The sequence below is a fragment of the Arvicola amphibius genome, chromosome X (genome assembly GCF_903992535.2).
Source record: "Arvicola amphibius chromosome X, mArvAmp1.2, whole genome shotgun sequence".
Classification (NCBI taxonomy): Eukaryota; Metazoa; Chordata; class Mammalia; order Rodentia; family Cricetidae; genus Arvicola; species Arvicola amphibius.
This window is the reverse complement of record NC_052065.1, coordinates 77,505,596-77,519,586: the sequence shown is the minus strand read 5'-3', so window position 1 is coordinate 77,519,586 and position 13,991 is coordinate 77,505,596. Positions and strand designations below refer to the sequence as shown.

General features: G+C 33.5%; 1 protein-coding gene across 8 annotated transcripts in view; it reads right to left on the bottom strand.

Moving 5' to 3' along the window:
- Pcdh11x (protocadherin 11 X-linked) overlaps positions 1 to 13,148 on the bottom strand; it is a 548,040-nt gene extending 534,892 nt beyond the window's left edge. For all 8 annotated transcript variants that reach the window (XM_038317057.1, XM_038317058.1, XM_038317061.1 and 5 more), the window contains exon 1: positions 12,609 to 13,148. In XM_038317057.1, the coding sequence (XP_038172985.1) occupies positions 12,609 to 13,148 (540 nt within the window). The remainder of the gene's footprint in view (positions 1 to 12,608) is intronic.
- Between the last annotated feature and the right edge of the window lie 843 nt (positions 13,149 to 13,991).

Genomic DNA, 13,991 nt, shown 5'->3' with positions numbered 1-13,991 from the left:
AAGTATTAAAAATGACATTGTGGCCATTTCTACATCCACTTGAAAAGGCTCCCCATAGGAATTTCAATTTAAATAAACGGTGTTTGGTAGTGTGGTATGACTATTTGTAGTTGTTACCATAGCAATAACTTTCTTCATCTAAATTGAAAGATTTAAATGTTTCTAGAAAAATATAATATAAAAAATATTTAACTATACAGAGAAAAAGCAAGGTAAGATCACCAGAGAATGAAATAATGAACTTTAGAGACTTATATAATTATTTTTTACTCAACCACCTTCACTAGCCTTTCTTCATTTTACATGTATTCATTATTAAAAAGAGTTGCGTTTCTGGGAGTTAATGGAATATTTATTAGAATTTAAATAAACAGGATTTTACTTTCCATATTTTGATATCTACATTCACTCTCATATTCGTTAACATAATCATTCAATAACTTAAAGCATTACTTTTAAAGGAAAGTAATCTATAAAGTTCTACATTTTTTAAATTATTTATAAACCATTAAACTGTTTTTTTTAAAATTTATCTGTCCTGAAGTGATTTAGAAGACCACTTTGTTCTACTGCTAATCATTTATTTTATTGTTTTCATTACTGACAGCAAAGCCTTTATTGTTCTATTGTATGCAGGATTCAGGACATTTCCTGTGTTTTCCTTGCCAGACTGTTTTAAGAAGCTCCTTTTAAATAAACTATCATACTTAAAGGACATGGTGGTCCCCCCCCCCATAAACCAAGAAAAAATGCCAGCATAATGTAGGACTGATGATATCAAATCTTGAAAACCAATGTTCAAGTTTTCCTTGTAGAATAACCAGAGATATAAAACACAACCATGTCATTACATACCACTCCTACAACATCCACTATTAAAAGGTAATCACAACTGGACTTATAAGGAAAGAGATAGGAAAATAAAAACAAAAACTTCTCCTGGTGACAAAAGGAAAGACAATAGAGAAAATATGATTTTTTTTTAAAAAAAAAGCATATTATTGAGATGGAAATAAAGCAATCCCAGATGGTAGAAGCAGTCAGTATATGGGAAAGTATTCATATTAACAACAACATAGTCATATGGAGGGGCAGGAGAAGGTAGAGATAAATGAAGATAAGTGGACATCTCATTCAAGAGTTAAGCTAAAAAAGGTAAATGGAAGACTTTTTTATATTGAAATAGTTCCAAAAGTAAATGAGGAGCCAGTGTCATTGATTGCGAAAGAAAACAATGCTGTCATATTTTTCTCTGTACACACACATAAAGTATGTATGAAAGTGTAAATTAAGTTTACACAATACTCTTCAAAGAATATAAAGCATCCAATCTCAAAAAAAGTTAGCAATGACTAATCTTAAACTATAGATTAAAACTATTATTTAGAGAATGTTTTTCTTCAAAACATTCAGGAAATTTGAAATAATTTCATTATTTTATTAATTACTATATGATCATCACTCTTGTTAGGTAAATTTATTTTACTTTTCTTTAGTATGCGGAAGAATAATTGGAGGTTCACATATTGAATTTGAAGATCAAGCCAATAAACTAATGTACTGATTAATACTGGCACAGAAATTGCCATTGTCATAAAAATTGTATTTATTTCTTAGCTCCAAATTATTTTTTACAAAACTGTCAATAAAATATTACTATGCTAATTGTGAAACTAGTAATTACTAAAAATACTTGGTACAGATCTTAGTACATTAAAATAGATTTGGAATTTATAAGTATTTTGTGATTCTGTTTATTTCAAACAAGTCCATGACTGTATTAATAATAGCTCAAAAGAAAGTGCTTATTCATGACAATAAATACCTTCCTGTTTATCATTTATATAGTTTAATAGTCTCTATAATGTCTATTGTTAAGCTCCATGAAGATAGTATTTTCAAACCTACATTTTTCTCTCGACTGTTAACTAGATGACCATTAAATTAATTGAATTTCAGTCATTGAAATTCTACTAAGATGCATATGGTTATTTACTCCAATAGTAATAGAGAATATGTGCTCTTTACATTTTTTCATAGATTTTATTGATTAATACATTTTTCTTTGCTCCCCTCCCTACTTCTTCCTTCCCCTTCAACCCTCTTCCATGGTTCCCAAGCTCCCAATTTACTAAAGAGATCTTGTTTTTTACTACTTCCTATGCAGATTACATTTTTTAAAAAATTACACTCATTTGTAGTGGTAAAATATAGTGTATATATACACATACATTTACATGTGTAAGAAATAAAAGAATATGAAGTCTTATTGGTAGTACTCTTCAAATAATCCTATTGTAGTGGGTATTCGCTCAATTAGTGACCTTGGGCTATTTAAACCTATGAAAGTGGTGCCTCTTGTCTGCCAGTGTGATCACTATAAAGGAAAGAGGGGGGCAATTGCTATCTCTTTCTCTCTCATGTGATAGTTGGAGATTGGACTGTTGGTTCCATTCAACCACAGGCAAAACGAAAGAACACAGCAGTTATTTACTTTGTTGTATATCGATGAGTGTATTCTAATTAATCCTAAATATACCCTTAATCAAATTCATTGTAGATTTGTCTACATCCTAGTGAAAGCCAACAGAGTCCTAGTCTGCTGACTTCCTCCCAGGATTTGGTCATGTTGCCTCAGCATAGCAAAAGGCATTTTAGGAAAGCTTTAATCTGAGAGAAAAGAATCACCTGCTTGCAGTTCCAGTCATGTCTTTATTATTTTGCTTTAATTTTAATTTTCTTGCCCTTAGTACCTATAATTTCTTAGCTTTAATTCTGTCTCAATTTTAATTCTAAATCCAATTCTCTGTTACATATCTCTCTGCAATTCATTCTAGCTCTAATTACTTTACATTTTTTCTTCTTCATGTTCTTACATTCTTTATCATTCCGCATTCTTTACTCTTTCAATTTTATTTTTCCCAATATTATTTCTTCTGCTGTTACAAATTATCAGGCATATATGTTAGTAATAAAAACACTACAAAGAAAATTCTCAGGGACACATGAAATCGTTGAAGATATGCAACAAAAGTTATCAGCTAGTTTGTAGCTAACCTCAGCTGCAGCTATAGGGAGGCTCTGGATATTACTTAAAGGGAAGCTACAGGTAACAAAGGGAGAAAATTAAACCACTGAGAGATCTAAAGAAATGGTAAAGAATATGTGTATTGTTTTACATTTCTTAAGTGTGATAAATAGTATTTGGACATTGTTAGTCAATAAGCAGCCTTTTAGTTATCAGTTGAATCTTAGGACCTAAACAAAAACAGTTACTCTACAGCATCAAAGGATGGTACAAAGAGTTAGTTGATATTATGAATCAGAACAGGGAGCTTCCTGTGAAGGAGGCTTAGGACAACGTAGGTGCTATTGATCTATTTAAGGATTATGGTATAATAATGACAGACACTCAAAATACTGCCTTCATTTGTCATAAATCTTTGAAAGACATAGGTCTAGCAATACTTCTCTGTGGAAGTTCTTCCTGTGGTCACTCCACTAGGACTTCTACCTAGCCAAATTACTGTCAGGCAGTTAAGTATAGAGAGCAAGTTTCCAAGTTTGTTTGTTTTTTTTAATTGCAGTGTGGAACATAAGGTTTGAATTTCTTATTGTATTGACCAGAATTACACAGTTTGGCGAAAATTTATTTTTACTAACATAACAGAGGAAAACAGTGCTTGACATATGAGGAATAAGAGTCCTAGAGCTAGGTTATGAGGGGAGTGTGCTGTTACTCAAGAGAACATACAGTTAGAGACAGCCAGAAATTCAAAAAGTAGTGTTTATCATGGGCTGTGCCTACGTGAATTTAATCTTCATCAGATGTGTTAATCTCTGTCTGGTGTTTTGGTCTTACAAATGTCAGCTGATCTTCTGTGTAACCTTGCAAATCTCATAATAATTCAGGTTTAAATGGAATCTCAAATACACGGTTATATTAGATATAGAAAATCACTATTTACATTACTATATTTAGTAATGAAACCAAAATTATACTGATTTCTAAAGTCTTGCCATTATATAAATGCATAATACATACTTTTTATAAGTAACCTATAAATATAGAAATCTGTACATGCAACAATTAAAATGTCATACCATTATACAATTTTCCAGTGTATTAAAAAAAGAAATAGTTTCCTTAAGATTGGTCACATGTGTTTATCTGTAATGTTGCACAATAAATGAAAAATATTTAAATATCTATGTTTTATCATTTTAGTTGCTATAGTGTGTGGGTACATGTGTTCATTTTGCCAAAATATGTGAGAACATGTATTCTATTTTGATACACTTAGCTCTCTATTAAGGATGATTTAACATTTCTAGATAAAGTGTATTGTAACATTTTCAAAGACTAAGATTGACAAAGATGTTTATATTACATGCAAAAGAACAGTGAATATTGAACATTGCAATAATATTTAAGTAAATTAGGCTCGATGTTTTAGACCAAATTGAAGTCCATGTTGGTCTTCTATGGGTTCATCTACTTGTACCTGGAAACTAAAAGACACTTCTAAAAGAAAATATATTGAATCTTAATTTATACTTAAAGCAGATAAATTTATCAATTATGCTAGGATGCTGTTTTGTTATATATTTTTGAATTGGTTTCATGAAGCAGAAGATTAATAAATGAAAAATAATGGCATTAATTTAGTATTTGTGTATGGCTATGTATACATGTGTATGTGTGTGTGCTTGTGAATGCAGGTATTTGCATGCAATTGATGGGGAAATTCTGTCAACCCATCACAGCTAATTGGGCCGTAGTGACCTGGAACCCAGAAATTAAAATTGGGAGATCCAAGTACATGCTTTCTCTGCGTGGTCGGGCCGATTGTAGGTCGGACCTCCCAAGCTTATAGTGTGAGTTTCCCCTCTTTAAACGTTAAAGTATAACTGTTATTCTTGAGCTAGCCTGGTTATTTATCATATGAACCTAATTCTTTACACTTGGCGCCCTGTACGTGGGGCTTTTAGAGCCTCTTGCAGTGCTGGCCAGCTGTAGCTGGGCAGAGTTCACTTGGGCCAAGTGGGTTTCCACAAGCGGCTGCTTCCTTCTCCAAAGCTTTAACCATAGCTTGGAAATGCTGAATGAGGGTCTGTCTCTCTGCTTTGGGGAGGTTTTTGGCTTGAAGCTCTGCCTCTTTCCATTCTTTCTTTACCCTGTCCATTCGATTGCGATGCCGAATTTCCATCTGTTCCTTAGCTTCTGGAAGCGGGCATGCTCATTATCATCCGCTGAGGTGGCAAAACACACATCAACATCATTGGTTGGCAGGGGAGTTGGGGGAACTTTTAACGTCTTGAGCAATCTCCTTGTCTGAAACAGTGCCATCGTGGCTGGGCTCAGCTGAGTTCTCCTCAGTGTTGTCATCTAATCTAAAAGAGTCATAGTAGTAATCAGGTCTTCCATGACCTCCCCTTCCTCCTCATCCTCATCTTCCTTGTCAACAGCTGCTTCAGTAAAGTCTTCCAAATCTGCTTCAGTAGGAAATTCACTTTTATCAAGATGCAATGATCAATGTGTGAAAGTCAAAGGACAACATCAGATGTCAATCTTTAAATTCCACTAAATTTTGAATAGTGTCATTTGTCATTGTGCATGTCAAGCTGGCTGGCTCCAAAGTTTCCATGGACTCATCTATTTTCCCCAAGCATCTTATAACAGCAGAATGCAGCTTTATATGAAACTTAAACTTGCATGCAAGCACTTTATGCAATGAACCACAGCTCTTAGGCCTAGTATTTAATTTTAAGATTTTCCAAGAGTGGAATTACTGGGTCCTGGGGTAGGTTGATCCCGAATTTCCTGAGAAACTGCCACACTGATTTCCAAAGCAAACATATTACCTACCTTGGTGCATATCCTGTTATCATTTACCAAAATAAAGAGTGTAAACAAGAGTTTTGTGATAGAAACCTCTGTATTATAATTAGAGTTATGTGTCAATTTTTTAAAATATACTTTTGTTTTCTGTTGTTGTTGAGAGCCTTAGCCATTATTAACTAATCCATTTCCTCAGCCCTTGTTTAAGTGCATTTTTGTGACAGCTATTAAGTGATTTCTTTGGCATTCATGAAAGTATGCATTATGCATTGAGATCTACACAGTTTGGTTCTTTTTAATTTTGTCAAATATTACTTTTATTATTTTACATCTTTTAATATTAGTTATAATATTTTTAAATAATTAAATTAAGCACTAAATTAGTTATGTATATATCAGATGTACAAGAATAAAAGATCAAAAATTCTCTACCTAGTAACATTTAGCAGTTTCTTACATTTGCTTAGTACTACTAAATTAAATGTCATTATGTGAAAAAAAATGGTGATATTTGCAAACACATTTAATCTTCAAACACTTGATTTTTAAATTACTGAATTGGTCATCTAACATATATGGATCCATGTAGGAAGATTAATAACAAGTATATTTAATAGAAGCCATTATTGGACTATGAATACTAACGAGGACTGTGATAATTGCAATGAAGTCAAAAGTTACTTGATCCTATGAGTGTTACATTCTCACTTTAATAAAAACCGACAGCAATAATGAAGATCTATTTATGAGCACAGTGAATTTATTGCTGTTGGGTTTTTCCCACTGGAGGTGCACTTTTATAATAACACCACCTTTTAAGGACCTAACAGTCATTATCATTTAATAATCATCTTTCATTTATGTTCAGCAGAGATCAGAAATGATAATTTACATATCATGGAACTAGAGAATATGAATTCAAGTGAACTTAAATATGAAATGATGAACTAAGTACACTTTATTTTATAATAAATAAATGAGTATATATTTGTACTAAACTCTTCTGAGACTTTTGGGGGAAAATAACATCTATACAGTTTCCACTTTCATTATTGTATATTTTGGTTATATCATTAATGAATCTTTTATCCCATCTGATACTATGTGCCAGAATGAGACAGTCAATGAAAATGAATAATGCATATTTATCTCTACCACATATTTTTTGATTTCAAATATTTTAATCAACAAATCTAGTGGCAGAAAATATGCTAAAAATTTTGACTTTCTGAAATCACATTTCAAAATAATTCTAGTGATATTTGTATTCATCTAAGTTTAGGTATTTACCAATGGAGAGCCTGTATATATATGTTAATATATATTATATATATATATATATACTAAAATATCTTTTGAGATTGCTAGAAAATTATAATGCTTTAGAGATGATATAAACAAGTCAGTACTTTTATTGGGATGATCAGGGTGTAAAGTTGGCTTTTATGCTCTTTTAAGCACAAAACAACCTTAGTTTAAACACTGTTTTTGTCAAGGGAACAAATCAGCTCACTGACACTGAGCTGTTGTATGAAGTTTACTGCTGACACCTGTCAGAAAATAAGGGAAATAGAGAAAAATAAGGCAAGAAAAAAATGAAGACATTTGTAAGTTCATCACACACAGTAACCTCCCCCTGGGATTCAAAAATTAACTAATGTGTTGCTCTGGTTTGTGTACATATACTAAGTGTGATAGGGTAGCTGAAGCATATTTCTGTTTTTTTTATTAATTGCTGACTTCCCTGACAATAAAATCTAGAAAATGAAAAGGAGTTTTAGGAATAACAAGCTATTAGAATTTTTAAAACTGAAAGCTAAACAAATAATTTAATATCTTAAATTCAGCTTAATAAATATTTTTATGGTATAAAATATACAGATATATGTATATGCAGATAGAGAGAGAGAGACATGTAGGTAGATAGAAAAACTTTTCAAGCAATCTAAACTAAGGAGAAATTATTAGTGAATTCAAACTGCATGAGTTTGTTTAAATCATAGAAAAAAGGATTTTACATCTAGATTAAAAAAAACTTTTGTATTATTTATTTTTTTGCTGTTATATTTTGCTTAAAAGCTTGAAAATTAATCTTACCGCTGAGAAGTACTCTAAAGTGTATATGTGCCACACCTTCTATATCCATTCTTCAATTGAGGGGCATCGAGGTTGTTTCCAGGTTCTGCCTATTACAAATAGTGCTGCTATAAACATAGTTGAACAAATACTTTTGTAGTATGATTGGGCATCTCTTGGGTATATTCCCAAGAGTGGAATTGCTGGGTCCTGTGGTAGGTTGACTTTCAGTTTTCTGAGAAACCGTCACACTGATTTCCAAAGTGGTTGCACAAGTTTGCATTCCCACCAACAATGGATAAGTGTTCCCCTTACTCCACATCCTCTCCAGCATAGGCTATCAGTGGAAAAAAAAATGACATCTTGAATTTTGCATGCAAATGGATGGAAATAGAAAACACCATCCTGAGTGAGGTAATCCAGACCCAAAAAGAGGAATATGGTATGTACTCACCCATAAGTGGATTCTAGCCATAAATAAAGGACATAGAGCCTATAATTTGTGATCCTAGAGAAGCTAAATAAGAAGGTGAACCCAAAGAAAAACATATTGTTATCTTCCTGGATATTGGAAATTGAAAAATTGCCGGGCAGGGGTTGGGAGCACGAGGGTAGGAGTGAAGTGGGGATAAGGGGAGATGGGGGGAGAGAAGGGAGAAAGAGAGGATGGGGAGCGCTTGAGGGAATCGGATGGTTTGGATGGAGGAGGGGGGATATGGGAGCAGGGGAGTATATATCTTAATTAAGGGAGCCATTTGAGGGTTGGCAAGAGACTTGACTCTAGAGGGGTTCCCAGGTGTCCAAGGAGATGTCCCCAGCTATTTCTTGGGCAGCAGAGGAAAGGGTGCCTGAACTGGCCTTGTCCTATAGCCACACTGATGATTATCTTGCATATCACCATAGAACCTTCATCTGGTGACTGATGGAGATAGAGACAGAGACCCACATTGGAGCACTGGACTGAGCTCCCAAGGTCCTAATGAGGAGCAGAAGGATGGAGAACATGAGCAAGGAAGTCAGGACCGTGAGGGATGCGTTCATCCACTGAGACGGTGGGACAGAACTAATGAGAGATCACCAAGGCCAGTTGGAATGGGACTAAAAGATCGTGTGATCAAACTGGACTCTTTGAATGTGGCTGACACTGGAGGCTGACTGAGAAGCCAAGGACAATGGTGCTGGGCTTTGATTCTACTGCATGGACGGGCTCTGTGGGAGCCTTGTCAGTTTGGATGCTCTCCTTCCTGGACCTGGAGAGATTTGGGAGGACCTTGGACTTCCCATAGTGTAGGGAACCCTGACTGCTCAGTTGGCCTGGAGAGGGAGGGAGTGGGGGTGTGGGTGGAGGGGAGGAAAGGGAAGTGGGAGGAGGGAAAGAGATGGAAATTTTTAATATAAAAGAAAGAAAATTAACCTTACCAAGATCACACAGCTAATTTAGTTCTCAAATTGATTATATTAAAAATCTTTTTAACAAGCAAAATTATTTCATGCTTTCATTGAACACTCTCTCTGTTGTTTCTCCTTTTACTCTCCAAGCATCAACATATGACCTGCTATCTCAAGTTTGTCTGTCAGTCTGTTAATCAAATTTAAGAGTCAACAAGCATATTCCAGTTCTCAATCACATTGCTTACAAGTTTTATGATAATAACCCTAACACATTACCATTCTATGAAACATTTTTAAGTATATAGAAAAATAATACTTTCCTGGTTTATGCCAGAGTATACATAAAATCACAGGGAAATATGAACACAAACTTTACTAAAATATAAGTTTTACTACTATTCTGTGCTATTCTATTTTATATTCTATAAATATTTATATATTTAATAAATATTCTCCACCATTACCTTTTTTCCTTTTTTAATTGATTTTTATTGAGCTATACATTTTTTTCTGCTTCCCTTCTCTGCCTTTCCCCTCCCCTTCAACCCTCTCCCAAAGTCCCCATGCTCCTAATTTACTCAGGAGATCTTGTCTTTTTCTACTTCCCATGTAGATCAGTTCTATGCATGTCTCTCTTAGTGTGCTCATTGTTGTCTAGGTTTTTTGCGATTCTGATTTGTGGGCTGGATTTCTTTATGTTTAAAAACCACGTATGAGTGAGTACATGTGATAATTGTCTTCTTGGGTCTGGGTGACCTCACTCAAAATGATGTTTTCTAGCTCCATCCATTTGCCTGTAAAATTCAAGATGCTGTTATTTTTTTTTCTGCTGTGTAGAACTCTGTTCCTTATCCATTCTTCAGTCAAAGGGCATTTAAGTTGTTTCCAGGTTCTGGCTGACAAACAATGCTTCAATAAACATAGTTGAGCACATGTTCTTGTTGCGCAATTGAGCATCCTTTGGATATATACCAAAAGTGGCATTACTGGGTCTTGAGGAAGGTTGTTTCCTTATTTTCTGAGAAATCACACACTTACGTCCAATGGGGCTGTACCAGTTTGCATTCCCACCAACAATTCAGGAGTGTTCTCTTTACCCCACAACCTCTCCAGCATAAATTGTCATTTTTTATCTTGGCCACTTTTACAGGTGTAAGATGGAATCTCAGAGTTGTTTTGATTTGCATTCCTCTGATGACTAAGGATGCTGAACATTAGGTGCCTTTCAGGCATGTTAGATTCCTCTGTTGAGAGTTCTCTTTTTAGGTATGTACACCATTTTTTTCTTGAATTATTTGTTCTTTTGATGACCAATTTCTTGATTTCTTTGTATATTTTGGAGATCAGACCTCTGTCTGAGGTGAAGATCTTTTCCCATTTTGTAGGCTGTCATTTGTCTTGTTGACTGTGTCCTTTGCTTTATAGAAGTTTTCAGTTTCAGCAGGTCTTATTAATTAATTGTTTCTCTCAATGTCTTTGCTACTGGGGTTATATTTAGGAAGTGATCTCGTGCCAATGTGTTCATGTGTACTTTCCATTTTCTCTTCTGTAAAGTTCAGTGTGGCTGGCATTATGCTGAGGTCTTTGATCCATTTGGACTTGACTTTTGTGTGTGGTGATAGATATAGATCTATTTTCATTCTTCTACATGTTGCTATCCAGTTATGCCAGCAACATTTGTTAAATATGCTTTCTTTTCTCCATTTGATATTTTTTGCTTCTTTGTCAAATATCAGGTGTTCGAATGTGCGTGGATTAATATCCAGGTCTTCAATTTAGTTCCATTGATCCTCCTGCCGGTTTTTATGCCAATGCCAGGTTGTTTTCATTACTGTAGCTCTGTAGTAGAGTTTGAAATCAGGGATTGTAATGCTTCCAGAAGTTCTTTTATTTTACAGGATTGTTTTGGCTATCCTGGGTTTTTTGCTTTTACATATTAAACTGAGGACCATTCCTTCGAGGTATGTAAAGAATTTTGCTGGGCATTGCATTGAATCTACAGATTGCTTTAGGTAAGATTGCTATTTTTACTATGTTAAGTCTACCTACCCAAAAGCATGGGAGATCTTTCCACTTTCTGGTTTCTTCTTTAATCTTCAATTTCTTTCTTCAAAGATTTAACATTCTTGTCATACAAGTCTATCTCTTGTTTAGGTAGAGTTACTCCAAGGTATTTTATGCTATTTTTCACCATTACTTTTAATTTCAGTTAATTTGAAACTGTAAATTGAACTAAATTTCTGTATATTCTCTCTGTTATTTGACATTTACATATATATTTTCTATTACCCTAGTTATGATCAACTGCAATTTTGCTACTCTGGTCTTCAATAAGATAGATCAGATTAACAATAATTAATAACCAACCTATAAGACAACAAACCTTTTAGAAACTTATTATTATTGGATTACTTATTTTCAAACAGTGAAATTAACTAAAATTTATTGATGAATCAAAACACTATTTTTTCTTGTTTGTTAGTTTTCAGGTGCCTCTCCTATAGAATACATGTCACTTTCCTGACAATACATTTTTTTTGCAAGTCAAAGTGCATTCACTTAATGTCACCAAACCCATGTCTTAGCCTATTTTGTGCCCAGGACAGTACTTTTATTCCATTTTCATTATTTTTAACAAACACTCCTAATATTATTTATTCATGATCCAATACAAATACCCAAGTAATTTAGTTACAATATATAATTATTTAGTTGTATCATACACTCTAAAACATAAAAAAATGCTTGACATATATCTCCAAGTTATTTACAATCATATAGTGAGGTTGTCTATTTAGAATTTGTTGATATTTTAAGAAATAAATTATAAACAAAATTATATTAAGTAATCAGAATCCATCCAGCAGGATTGTTTCATTTAAATTTGTTAAACAGTTTTTAAGATAAATATGAAACTGTATAGAGTTGTCTTATGGTATAGACAACAAAATTGTTCCTCAAATGAAGTCTAGCATTTTAAATAAGACATTTTTTAGAATGTCTAGTGGATAGATCCAGAATATACACACATACATGCATACATATATATATATATATATATATATATATACATATGTATGTATATATATATATATATATATATAGAGAGAGAGAGAGAGAGAGAGAGAGAGGAGAGAGCAGGTTTTTAAAAACTGATGTGACTGAATAGTGAGTTTTCTCTAGTTTGCTTTGCATAAACGATGAAAAGTTATGATGATAGTTTTACTCAGAAGTACAAAAAGATCTTATACTCTAAAAGGGGGTTGATATCTTTAACAAAATGGGTTTTTTAACTCACCTTAATTAGATGATAGTTTTGAACTCCATTTATTCCAATGTCAGGATCAATAGCTGCTGGAAGAGAATATCGAGAGTTTATAGCCGAGTTCTCTGGAATTGATATGTTGATGACAGTTGCCGGGAATAATGGTGCATTATCATTTATATCTTCTATCAGAAAGCGTATCTTAACCAATCTAAAAATTTCATCTGGCAAAACGGCAACCTCCACTTCGTAAAAGCAACGGGCATCCAGCAAGATTCCAGCACATAATTTCTCACGATCAATGCGAGCGGCTGTTGTGAAGATCTCACCAGTACCTTCTTCAATCCGAATCAGTGGTACATCCCCGGTTTTGTAAACCAATTTGAACTGCATAGGAGTGGTTAAGGACTTGTCGGGAATAAGCGACAAGTTGAGGTCTTTCAACAAGTCGCCTATCAGGACGTTCTCTGGCATTTCTTCTCGGACCGTGTAATTCTTCTCCTGGGCGCCAGACTGAAACACGACGCATGCTAACAGGACCGCAAATATATACGTCCCGGACAACAAGTCCATACCAGTCTTGATACCAAAGGTACTGTTTGGCAGCCCACAGTATACTGACAAAGAAAACACAGGGAAGGATAGAGGGAGGGAGATGGAGAAAGAGAAAATAGGGAGAGAAAGAGAAAAAAAAGAAATTACTAGAAAACCAACCATAAAAGTTCATGTTAACTAAATGGTTTTAAATCCAAAAATTAAATGAAAGATAAGCACTAATAAATGACAATTTGTTTTGAATCAACTATCATGCATTTATATAGTATGAAGATATCTGAAGTATTACCAATAGTACTTAAGAGATGGGATATTAAAAACAATGTCCACTATTGAAGATGTTTATTTATTTTAATATATTATGATATCTAAAGAAAACACAATTATTTTAAATATTCAATTCAATAGTTAAAGAAAAGTAAAAGTGTATTTGTTAGAATCACAAAAATACTCTTATTTATTGATTACTGAGAATTTCAAATTAATTATTTTACTGTCAATAGGCATTTAACATAATATTCTATATTTTCAGTTCCATGCATAATGATGCACAACTATCCAGATGAAACTAGGCAAAATGTATTTACACATGAAGGACTTGCTCAAGTCTAAATTCAAAGCTAAAGACTTCTAGGATAGAAAATGGGTGATTGTGAAAAAATATCTAAATATAAGGGATAGATTATGAAATGCAAAGATTATTTGATACTTTTCAGGTCAATAAACAAATAAATATAAATTATAGTTATGCAATTTTCAGATATATAGATATATACATACATCTGCTCATTTAGGAATTTAGGGAAAATAGTTTTTCCTTTTGTTTCAGCAAAGAGTGAAACTCATACCTTTGAGATTACT